Source organism: Lachnellula hyalina, assembly GCF_007821495.1.
Source record: "Lachnellula hyalina strain CBS 185.66 chromosome Unknown contig00001, whole genome shotgun sequence".
In the NCBI taxonomy this organism is placed as follows: domain Eukaryota; kingdom Fungi; phylum Ascomycota; class Leotiomycetes; order Helotiales; family Lachnaceae; genus Lachnellula; species Lachnellula hyalina.
This window is the reverse complement of record NW_022157115.1, coordinates 494,488-506,632: the sequence shown is the minus strand read 5'-3', so window position 1 is coordinate 506,632 and position 12,145 is coordinate 494,488. Positions and strand designations below refer to the sequence as shown.

At 47.3% G+C, this 12,145-nt stretch overlaps 4 protein-coding genes across 4 annotated transcripts; 3 read left to right on the top strand and 1 right to left on the bottom strand.

Moving 5' to 3' along the window:
• Positions 1-446: 446 nt before the first annotated feature.
• Positions 447-1,576, bottom strand: dnaJ_1 (Chaperone protein DnaJ; the record flags this gene model as incomplete). Its single annotated transcript, XM_031145159.1, has 2 exons — positions 447-1,475; positions 1,529-1,576. The coding sequence occupies 2 exons, from the start codon at positions 1,574-1,576 to the stop codon at positions 447-449; spliced, it is 1,077 nt and encodes a 358-aa protein (XP_031009961.1).
• Positions 1,577-1,856: 280 nt separating this feature from the next.
• YKL069W (Free methionine-R-sulfoxide reductase) lies at positions 1,857-3,920 on the top strand (the record flags this gene model as incomplete). Its single annotated transcript, XM_031145158.1, has 5 exons — positions 1,857-2,750; positions 3,114-3,218; positions 3,301-3,305; positions 3,398-3,607; positions 3,716-3,920. The coding sequence occupies 5 exons, from the start codon at positions 1,857-1,859 to the stop codon at positions 3,918-3,920; spliced, it is 1,419 nt and encodes a 472-aa protein (XP_031009962.1).
• A 3,784-nt stretch (positions 3,921-7,704) lies between these two features.
• RTM1_1 (Protein RTM1) lies at positions 7,705-8,809 on the top strand (the record flags this gene model as incomplete). The annotated part of the gene is made up of 2 exons (XM_031145157.1): positions 7,705-7,826; positions 7,885-8,809. The coding sequence occupies 2 exons, from the start codon at positions 7,705-7,707 to the stop codon at positions 8,807-8,809; spliced, it is 1,047 nt and encodes a 348-aa protein (XP_031009933.1).
• A 1,773-nt stretch (positions 8,810-10,582) lies between these two features.
• On the top strand, positions 10,583-12,132 carry Ido1 (Indoleamine 2,3-dioxygenase; the record flags this gene model as incomplete). The annotated part of the gene is made up of 4 exons (XM_031145156.1): positions 10,583-11,031; positions 11,080-11,390; positions 11,454-11,611; positions 11,662-12,132. 4 exons carry the CDS (start codon positions 10,583-10,585, stop codon positions 12,130-12,132), a joined length of 1,389 nt encoding a protein of 462 aa, XP_031009934.1.
• Between the last annotated feature and the right edge of the window lie 13 nt (positions 12,133-12,145).

Genomic DNA, 12,145 nt, shown 5'->3' with positions numbered 1-12,145 from the left:
TTCCGTTCCTTGCTTGCATGAGGTCTCAGCTTTCTTGCTTAGGTAGGTTTACGACTACTAGGTAGAAAGGGGGGGCGCGCCGCATGCGGAATTACCGCTAGCGGCAATGGAATGGCCTTGAATTCTTTCATCTGATTGTCTGATTGGTGGCCCCAGTAAAGGGGTAAGCCAACCCTTGACGCTTTGCCCACAAGTTGACATCTTTTGTTGCACTTCGCGACTTCGTGCATATGCGCGTTGAAATTGTCTCATCTGACTGAGTCATGATCATGCGTCCTCTAGGGCCTCAAGAGGCATGCAACTTGCTTAGCTAAGGCTCTTGATTGATTGTCGATGGTAGGAGAGCTCAATAAGACGACGGTACCTTTAGGTAGGTATGGTTCAACAATCTCTTTCTATTAAAAGTCCAACGCTATGCTATAACAAACACAATACATATCTAAATACTATCTGTTCCCCCTCGCCCCTGCCGGCGCATCCGGTCGTCTCCTTTTCAACAAATTCCCTACCGCATCCCGAACCTCCGGATCATTCCGAATAGTATTCTGCACCAACCACTCCTTGACTTTCTCCTTCAGTCCCGTCAGCGCCTGCTCATCCCCAATAAAAGGACTCATCTCCATCGCCATCAATCTCGTCGTCTCAAACTCCGCCGCTTTGGCAGTCGCGTCCAGCCGATCCATCTGCTGCCTCAGCGCTACTTCCGCATTCGCGTTGGAAGACACCGTGTTGGGCGTTTCTAGCAAAGGTCCGATTTGAGAGAATGCGATGTAGAGCGTGACGCTCATTTTCTTGCAAAGTGCGATGAGTTGGAAGGGGAGGTAGGGCGGGTGAGACGTGAATGTTGTTAAGAGAGGGTTTATAAGTTTCGCTGCCACAGCTGGGAAATATGGGCGTGTAACGGCATGGATTTCGAAAACGCAGAGGCAGATGACTGTCAACCAGCGCCAGTATTTGCCCCAGTCTAGATAGCCAAGCAGGCCTAATATGTACATGGCGAGAGCGGCGACCCCGTAGTAGGGGAGGATGCTTTGCAGGCCGTGTAGCACATAATCCTGTATGCTGGCGCAACGCTGCCAGGACAGCATGTCGGGGCCGAACCGCTCATATGCGAAGCGTTTTGCTGGGCTGAGGAGGGTGTCTTGTGCGGTTTTTAGGTGGACAAAGTAGCCTTCTGAGGAGGGAGAGGAGGCGGAGACTTTGTCGGGGTGGTAAATTGCTGCCAGTCGTCTAAAACGGGATTTTATATCGCGCTCCGTGGAGCTGTGTGGGATGCCTAGGTCTTGGTAAAAGTCGGAGGCTCGTCGGATCTCCCAGTCTGCTTCGTATATTGTGTAGAGGAGGTAGGCGGATACTACCATGATGTGGATGCGCCGGCGGTGCAGCATAAATTTGGGAGACCCGGGTTGTGGTTTGGGATCACCGGCTCGAATCGTTATTCCGTAGAAGATGGACTGGACCCATCCTGTTACCAGCTGTAGAGTTTCATCAGTTATGAATCCTATATATACTAAGAGGCGATACGTACATTTGGTAGAAATGTCCAGCCAGCTAGAGAGAGTAAGTTGGCAGACATTGTGGAAGCTATCTCAACCTTCCAAAATAGATGCAAGGAAATTCATGCAGCAATGAAGCAAAAGAAGGTGAAAGATGAAAGAATGTGTTTCCCCGACAAATATCTACAGTACATGTAATCTATCCCGCGAAGGAGGCGCCAACCTCGAGGACAGATAACATGCAGGCGGGCGCTAGCGGTTCTACTGCCCCACCTTGGTGCATGCAATAACTCTTAATTTTTTTGATCGAACTTCAACCTCACTGCAAGAACTAGCTTCCCGCGAAATATATCCAAAGCGATGTCAATTGAAACACCAACCTCCGCCATGGCTGTCGAGAAGCACAAATCAAAGTCGGAAAAGAAACACAAATCAACTACCCACGGCGAAAAGAAACGGAAACGCGACCACAAGGAAGACGGCGGGCATAAATCGACATCGAAGAAACATAAAACCGACAAACCGACCACAGCTTCCATCCTAGAGGTACCGGAGAATGTCTCGCCATTCCACATGCAGACCTCCAGTCTATTCCTCCCACTCGCGCCCGTCTCTCAGAAAACACCCCTCGAAGGTCTTTGCGCCGAACATCTCTCGCCCCTAATCCTAACCTATTACCCCCCTCTCACCGGCGTGTTGCTCTCCTACCACAATGTGCGCCTGTCAGAGAAACCATTCGGAGATGATGGCGAAGATAATGTCCTGCTGCAGAATATCGACGAGTATGCTGTGTCCTGGGCATGGGTCACTGCCGAGTTCTTGCTCTTCAAACCGGAGAAGGGGGCCTGGTTGGAGGGGTATGTAAATTTATCCAATGAGGGCCATCTGGGCATAGTATGCTGGAATCTTTTTAATGCGAGTATTGAGCGCAAACGGCTACCAAGCGATTGGAATTGGGTGGGGGTGCAGGAGAGGGAAGAAGGGGATGGGGAAGATGAGGTCTATGCGGAGGAAGGGGCGGGGCATTATGTTGATGGGAAGGGGGAGAAGGTGGAGGGTATGGTGAAATTTAGAGTGCGAGAAATTGAGTCAAGTCACGATCGCGAGAGAGGGTTCTTGAGTATCGAGGGGACTATGTTGAGTGAAGATGCTGAGCACGAGATGGTGGAGATGGAGAGTGGTGTAGTCGCAAATAGGGATCATGCTGGAAGACGGCTTGGCGGCTCAAGGGCGTTGGGAGCCACAAGTTTAGCTGTTACAGTTGAAGAGGATATGATGGACTCGAAGGACTCGAAAAAGCATCGGCATAGATATTGAGCTTAATGATCTAATGAAATTTTCTGGCATCAACCTTTTATCAAATAACCAAATCAGCGCTGTAAGCCCTATGAGGATTTGACTTCTCCAAAATATACTGACCAGAGCTTCCACTTAATTTATTTTGATATCACGTGAAATGGCGAACATAGCGGAAAGTTGAAGTTTTGCTTCGTAATCTCCATCCTTTCTTTCTTCATAAAACTCAGAGGAAGAGGGAGGTCTATCACGGCTTTCGAAATGGTATGAAATCTTCAAACTTTCATCAATCGTATAAAACTTCCCACTTACAAGTTGCAGGTGCACGCAGAAGCCTCAAACTTCGCTTCTGACATAACGAAAGAGGAAGCATACAAGCAAGTCCTAGAACAGGCCAGCGCCCTCTTCGACGGGCAAAGAAACTGGGTACATAGCCACCCCCATTTCATTTCCTCTTAAACCAAGACCCTTGCCAAAACAATCCACTAACCTACTTTCTCCCTCTCAGGTCTGGTAAGTAAACTTAATCCCGTGTCCCCCCCCCTTACCCGCCCACCTCTTCCGTTCCGTTTCTTCAACCCCGTGGACTAATTAACACGACACAGTAACCTGGCAAACACGTCCGCCCTCCTCTGGCACGCTTATAAATCCCTGTCCAGCCCCTCGGCATCCGTAAACTGGGCCGGCTTCTACGTACTCGATAAGAGCCGTGCAAATCAATTGATCCTCGGTCCTTTTCAGGGGAAGGTTGCTTGTCAGACGATCCTATTTGGGAGAGGTGTCTGTGGAACTGCGGCGAGTAAGAAGGAGACGTTGTGAGTACATGTTTTGTTTGTATATAATTCCCCCCCCCCCCCAAATGAGTTGTTTGATATTGGAATCAAGGTGGTGGTGGTGGAAATAGATACTAACTACTAGACCAGGTTAATTCATGATGTAGAGGCATTCCCGGGTCACATAGCGTGTGATGGGGATAGTAAGAGTGAGATTGTGGTGCCGATAGTTGTGGGAGGGCAGACGGTGGCGATTATTGATGTTGATTGTGCGGAGGTGGAGGGGTTTGATCAAGTTGATAGGAGAGCGTTGGAGGAGTTGGCGAGACTGCTGCAGGGGGCTTGTGATTGGTAACATAAAATTAAGTTGGCAGACCTCGCAACTACAGATTTCGGAATATAGGGATCACTATTTATAACTAGACGCAGTGTAAACACATAATTCTTACCAAATGTAGCTGCTACGATTTCCGCCCTGCTTCCGTCCATCATACCCCCATCCTCCTATCCAAACCTGGGTCCAGACAGAGCGTCTTGTGCTGGACAGCTGGTTGAAGCAGCCTCACCGATGATGTAGCACCAGCTTGGTACTTGTCGTTGGCTCACTGGTTAGCCCTTGCCATACTGTTTCTTGTTTTCGAATAGCTCCTTGGCTTTATTGCTGAGAGAACAAGCCAATGCACTTTCTTTCGCAGCTACCTCGGGAGATCAAGGTTCGAGAAGAGACAATCGCCGAGATATGAGTTCTAGGTCTGATTTCAGAGTTCCCAAATCCACTGGCAAGTCCATTGCGTAATCAACCAAGACTATTTCAATTACCGCTTGCGTTGCCTTTTCTTCTCTACTACAGCAATATGCTGCTATCAAACACAGAGTAACATAACTGGCACCGAGAGGGCGGTATACCGCAGCTTGTTCGGCGAGCTCAAGAACCTCTTTGCAGAAACTCATGGAATGGATATCCAAGTCCGTATTATTGGGGTCAAGCGCCTTGAGAATACAGTTGAATACCATGCAAAAGGCAAGGCTCAAACCATACACACGTTGATGGTAAGCATGGGCTTTCATGAGCGATATGGCAGATTGCGAGCTACTAGTCGGGAACGGGAGGGTAGATGGCGAGTTGGCAGTGGCTGCAAGTGCCTGGACGGATCGAAGAAGATCGTGCAGTTCGCTCAGCATTTCCTTCAATATGACATACTGATGGCTTACTTCAGCTACCAGCAATTCCAAGCCGACCTGCTCCTTCAGCGCAGATCTACCGCGCAGTATAATATCTGGAACTTTTGCCAAGCTCCGAACTATTACACCCTCAGAAGTAATTCCGTCAAATTTGTTTTCCACAAGTCTTCTCCACTCGTCGGGAGTGAAGCAAATCCTGGGGTTGCAAAGCGCTTCAACAAGCACTGCTCCACGCATTGAAAATATAATTTGGCATTCGAAGTCATCCTGACTGTCATAATAACCTCGGGTCTTCAAAATCTGCGCCGCTCTTTCGCCATGACCGGTTCTAGCCAGAGAACGTGCCTCGCCTCTTCCTAGGAAACTCTGGCAGATGAATAAGACATTGATTGCACACAGCATCTCCGCTGACCGGGCTTTCGTTGGATCATCCAAAGACATTCTGAAGGTTTTGAGGGCGTGTAAATACTTGCTTAGTTGTTCAGGAGGAGTTACCCAGGATGGATGTGAGCCTAAATTCGAATGTGCGCTCACAAGAGCTGCGACAGCCGTGTCGAGCGCTTCGTTTGTGCCGATACGCTTGGGGATTTCCTGGATATACATTCCGTAAGTCCAAGTCAAGTGATATCTTAGATCATCAGATGCTTTTAATTTCCCAATGAGTGCATCAGTCAAAAGCATCGTCTCATTGCTCGGCATGCGAATGACGTCCCGTGAAGAGCTCGAGTCCCGACATGTTTGCTTGGTCTTCCATGATCTATAGTCTTCCGTGAACTTATACCGCTGTCTGCCAGCCCCCACACAGGGAATTTGGAGACGTGTACACCTCGAGCATAGTGGTTGGACTTGGTCACACTACAGGTTCGTTAGTCAGCATGTCTTCGTGGACGACTGGTGTTCCAATTGCCTTTTTCTTCTGCTTGCGACAAGCTTCACATCCTCGACCAGAAGGAACCCCAGGCATCTCTCTCTTGCGGAGGACTTTCGATGATGACAGGTAATCAGGAATGTCTCGCAGTTAAGTAGCTCGTCGACATAAGAATCAGCACTTATTGAGAAACATTTAAGGTGTTACCCAGCTAAGCTAAGAACGTTCGAAGGTTAGGTAGTGCTCATTTTACTTTGTCTAAAACGAGACGGCACCCCTCTTGATATAAGTTTTGATTGGAGTTGTACCAGAAGTCGTTGAAATACAGTACAGTGGAGTACGGTACCTAGGTACTGTACTGTACAGGGTTTCCTTACAGTAGCGCCATAGCCACATTTTAGGCGGCAAAGCCACCAACATCAACATCCTTCCGCAGCCTCATCTGTGCAACCAAATGGCTGAATCAGAGGGGCTCAGCTTACTGCCTTGAATAGGAATTGATCTCCAAACAAATGTGTTTATTAACTGACACTGCTCGTCATTCGAGAATGAGAAGTCATCCACCTGCTCAATTATGCATAACACATTTGTTACTGTACAGTCAAAAACATACCCCCTTGAATTCCCAATAACATCAAACACAGCATGGACTTGAAAGATCAGAACCTCGATGCTGAAGCATCTTCACAGATCCAAGGATCTCCTCATCCTCAGCAAGCCCAGACTGATGCAGTCGGTGAAGCACAGTCGGATGGCCGAATTCTACATGTTTACTTCGAAGGCTGGAAAAGGGACGGCATTCGTATCTGTGATTCCGACAAAACCTCCGTTCTATACACCGCCGAAGTGCTACTCAAGAAACCATATATGACTCTCCATTCCGCATCGAGTAACACCAACATAGCCACCGTTAATTTCCATACATTATCAACTCGTATCGATGCGACGATTCACAATCAGTCTATCAAGCTCGCCGCATCTGGACTGCTCAAGTTGCCGTATTCCTATGATTCGCCTGCTTTCGGTGGTATGAAGATGACTTGGAAGCCCAGGAGTAAGCTGGATGAACTCAAACTGGTTCTCCTCGATGATAAGTCGATTCCTGTTGCTAAATTCGACCCTTCGAATTGGAGTACGCACAAGTCTGGCAAGTTTGAGCTTCTGGAGCGGAGCACGAGTAACGCTGGGGTGATGGATGAGGTGGTATCAACTGGGCTCGCTGTTATATGGTACAGGACGGTTCAGAGAATGTTGGTTGCAGCTACTTGAGTTGGCAAAATAGTCATCTTGATCAATTGCATATTATAGTTTTATTACCTTTCCAACTACCCTTATGTCGAGGGTCTGTCTATATTTTTCTTTTGCCCAGTAGGCTGCTTGCAGCCGCGAGGATGGTTTCTTGAGTCCAAGGTCACATTTGATTCAATGGCACATCAAGCTGGTATGTTGAAGTATCGTCCCAAAGCAGGCTGGGTAGACACAGCGAAGTTCTGGTCAGACTTTAATCTAAGCATCAAATCCACCTGATCCATATGCATTGTGAATTTGTGTCTCTTGGTTGCGAGGTTTCAGGAATGTCTAAGATCCTATTTGGCAATCATTGCCCGATCAGGTTCTAAGCGGCGCTCGTACGAAGTAAGACAGCCAGCAGTAGTTTCAATCCATCGTCATTTTGTGCTTCAGCCGCTCCACGGCTTGAGCTAAAGTCACCAATCTTGTTATTGCCTTATTCGCTGAGTGAGCCAGGTGGCCACGAGAAATGAGGCTAACCGTATCGAGTCATACGCAGCGCTCTACCCCTGGCTCAGCCCTGCGAAGCTTACAACATTTACAAACTGCAAAGCGGTGTCACTTCAAAGATATCTGATTCTGTTCAGAGCTTGCTATTAAATTGATATAATTGGCCTCCGATCGGCAGATGCGTGGATTTAGCAAACGGGCTGAGTATCAACAGCCGCTTCCTTTCAACAGAGGCAATGGCTTAAGAATGGCAAATATCCTCCTGTTCACTTTTCTAATATTCTACAACGAGTTTGTTTTATCAAGAACAATTTTATCTTTTCTTGATTGCTCCTTTCCTTACCTCAAAATGTCAGATAATCCAACAACACCTCTTCATTCTTACACCCCCTATCAACCCAACAAAGTACTTCCAATCGTCTTCGCTGTTCTCATTGCTTTGTCGCTCTTAACCCATGCATTTCAAAACTTGTCAGTTACTTGAGCTCCAAGCGGCCCATAATATCTCATATTGACTGATGATCCATAGCCGCTACCGTTTTTGGCGTGTCACATTCTTTGTGTTCTATGCCAACATGGTATTCATGACCGGTTGGATCCTACGCGCGGTCTTCTCTCATACGCCTCTCAACCTAGCACTATACATTGGCCAAACCATTCTCATATATGCTGGCCCTCCCATTTTTGCTGCAGCCGAGTATAACATTCTTGGGCGGCTAATGCAATATGTACCTATGCATACTCCTCTCCATCCAGATCGAGTGGTAATTGTTTTCGTCTACCTGGGTGCTCTTGTTGAAGCCCTGACCGGCGCGGGTGCTGGTAAACTGGCTAAATCGACCCCCGGGACAAAAAAATACATCAATGGTGGCACGTTGATTGCGATTTCCCTAGTCCTGCAGGGAGTTATCGAGTGCGCGTTCGTCTCATTGGTGGCACTGATACACTATCGATGTGCCAGGGCGCAGATGCTGCCGAGGAATATCACAGTCATTTGTATCACTCTGTATGGGACTTCGGCGCTGGTGCTTCTGCGCTGCGTGTTTCGAGCTATTGAAGCGTTCACGACATACACTCACAGTTGTTCCGGAGGATCCTGCGGATCTATTGTGATGAATGAATGGTATCTCTATGCCTTTGAGGCTGCACCGATGGTGCTTTACACACTATGGCTAAACCTCTTCCATCCAGGGAGGTTCTTGCCTAGAAATTATAAGAGGTATCTAGATATCGATGGCAGGACGGAGCGAATAGGGCCTGGGTGGATTGATGAGAGGCCAATGTTGCTGACGGTTGCGGATCCTTTTAACTGGCAGAATGATGCTCGCGGGGGACAAAAATATTGGACAAGCCCGGAAAAATATACGGTTTGTGAGGATGGAAGTTTCGCGCTTGGGTCAGCATCTAATACCTCCGCGGCCGAGAAAAAGCAATATGTGCGCAGGGCAGTGTAGGAAGTGTTGTAAAGCTTCTTCTGTTGGTTTCACAAGGTGATCACTTCACTACACGTGTAGGTCCGTATTTGATGGTACTGGTGGTTTCATTGGTTGTTGGTTAGCTAGCTAAATACAGAGGTTGCAATGCGAAGAGGTTATCCCCATTGCTTAGTCAGCTAACTCTAGGTCACATGATTAGAAAGGCTCTGACAATATCCCCCATACATCTTCCCTTTTGAGGATATAAATATAAGCTAGAATATATCCTTTTTGGCAGGATGCATGATAGAATACACTGATAAAATCGTTTGTTGCCGGTACACAATTTTCTCACTCACCAAATACACATTTGTAAAATGACAGAATTAGACTCAAGGAATCGTAATTCCATGATGATGTTCCACTTCGCCTATCTTTCAGTAATAAACTCAACTAAGAGATAGTAGTAAGACTGTCATACCTTGCCCTCCAAATATTAGCTATGCGTCACGTGTGGGACTGTCTTCTCAATCAAGACACCTGCTTTTCGCTTCTTTCGTTACTTGCAACCTCAGTTGCAAAGCTTCATTCTTGAGACGATTGCAACGACGATTAAAACCATGACAAGAATTTCTTGGTATCTCTAAGTTCACCCTCATATACACAGTCGTGGTCATTGGATAGCCAGAAGACATCCGTAGCCTATTTCACAAACCCGACGTTGTCTAAGCAGCCTTCAGGCATAGATAAATTTTCTCCCTCTCTTAGCAGGCCAGACGAGCCGCTCTCTTCTTTTTTGCCATGTTTAACTCCTGCGAATCTTGTTCCAACTGCTCTATCGTAGGCTTTCCTTCGTCCCTACCCTACCGCCCTCTCGGTTTGTGGCAATCTTCCACGAATGCGCGAAATGTGCCAATGCTTGAAAATTCTTCAGATCGAGTGGATAATTTTCTAGGAGTCGTCTGGATGGTTAGATATACTTGTGACCCTATTTCTTTGAGGCTGTCTGTTCAATACCGCAGGTACTCTTACTCAGCTTTGGTCGTTCTGAGCAGTTCAGTCCTTGACTTGTCATACTTGGCTGGTCGGGCTGATCATATAAGCTCGTGAGCTTCAGAAAAATTAGCAACTACGAGTTTCCAAATACCGGTATTTCCAAGCTGCTCATGTGATTTGGTTTTGACTTCGCTCCCTGCTCAGCTTGCAATTCTTATCTCGTAACTCGTTTGGTGTTGACCCACCGCCTAGTTGAGGCCGGAATGAATCCGGCCAAACAACCAATAAAATGTGCTACGGAATCTATCAGGCCATGTCGAATAACTTCATTCTTCCTTCTTGCAGCCACTTACTCAGATCTTACAACAGTTCACTTTGTATGAGACTAGGTTTGATATTTCAGTATTTGTACTGCATTATCTGAGGGAGCAGGCTGTAAGATAGTACATGGCTCTAGCCTCAATGCGCGCTACTAGTGATATTGATATTGATGTCGATGTCGTACACGCGGTTCCCCTTTGTTCTCCTATCATTACCAAGTATGATTTTCCAGACTGACGTGACACGCACTCTATATTCAAGAACCCAAAGCCAAATCAGACGCTGGCTGGTCTTATCAACAAATTCTCCATGTGGGGTTTTAAATAGTCGTTATACTTTGAAGGCCGGATTACATTCCGGCCACGCCCACAAATCCATAAAAGAGGAAAAATTCTCCCAGATTGTGGAAGTTCTTTGTCTTCCTTTCTTCATCGACATCATCAACTACCCTTTTCTGCCTCCCTAAGTCTTCAGTTGTTTTCCAAAGCCTCCGATATGGGTTCCGTAACCCCTTCATCCTCTTTCAATGTCCTTCGAGACACCAAACCAGAAGATACGACACTTCCCGCCTTCATGGTTTCCACCACCCGTGGTTTCCTTCCCCGTGCAAATCCCATCATCCGCTTACCTGCAGAGTTCGATGTGCTCGAGTCTATTTTGACCCGCATGCCTATCAAGACTCTTGATGGTACTCCAGGCCTCCTGGCAACCTCTTCTCTGGGTGAGACTGTCCTCAAAGAGCTGCCTGACCTCACCAGCGCCATCGATAAGTACAAAGATAATCTACCACTGCAAAACGCACTCTACCGCGATTATTCATTTCTGGCTTCGGCTTACTTGCTGGAACCGTGCCATGAGAGATTCATGAAGGGTGAGGGTTACGGCCTTGGCCGCCAAACACTTCCTGCTGTCATATCGTTACCAATATCGAGATGTGCTGAGTTGTGAGTAACCCATTGACTCATCATCAGTACTTCCTAACATTTACACAGAGCTGGCTTCAAACCCTTTATGGAATACGCTGGCAGTTACGCCCTATTCAACTATCAGCTACAGGATCCAAAGAATGGCTTGCAATACGACAACCTCCGCCTCATCCGGGCCTTTGAGCATGGTCTTGACCCGAAGTCGTCCGAGGCCGGATTCGTTCTGGTTCACGTTGACATGGTACAAAACTCAGGGCCCCTAGTCGATGGAGTTGTCTCTGCACTCGACGCTTGCAGTGGCACCGATCGCAAAGCCTTCAATGACGGCCTAGAAAAGATTGTATCGAGCATGACAAAAGTCAACAAGGTTATGGACGGTATGTAAATTTTTTTGTTTCTCCCGCTGTAGATCAAGACGACTGAAATTGACACTTCGCGAGGTATGTGGGGAAAGAGTAAACCAGGAGATTACACTTCTTTCCGAACTTTCATATTCGGCATTACTAGTCAATCCATGTTTCCAAATGGAGTCATATACGAGGGTGTCTCGGACGAGCCTCTATCTTTCCGGGGAGAATCTGGTGCAAACGATAGCATGGTAAGTTCATTTATACCTATAGGTTTCTACTTGCTGACCGATGTTCACAGATTCCCCTCTGTGACAACTTCCTGCAAATCACAATGCCGGATACGCCTTTGACATCTATTCTACAAGATTTCCGCTCATACCGCCCAGGAAACCATCGCGAGTTCCTCGAATATGTCAAGGCTCGCTCCATCGATCTTTCCTTGAAGTCCTTTGCACTACAAGATCCATCTTCTGCAGCGCTGTATTTGCTCATCCTCAACCAAGTCCGTGACTTTAGATGGAGACATTGGTGCTTTACTCGCGAGTATATCTTGAAGAAGACAACTCATCCAGTGGCGACAGGTGGAAGCCCGATCGTAACCTGGCTACCAAACCAGTTGCAAGCAGTGATGCAAGCCATGGTTGACGTCTGGGAGGGAAGTGACAAGGCGTTGGGCGGAGAATGTGAGGATGTTATGGATAAGTTATATGTCCAACGAGAGACGCTGAAGAAAGAGGTGGATAAGTATTGTCAGGAGAGAAAGGTGTAGGTAACTCTCTAGT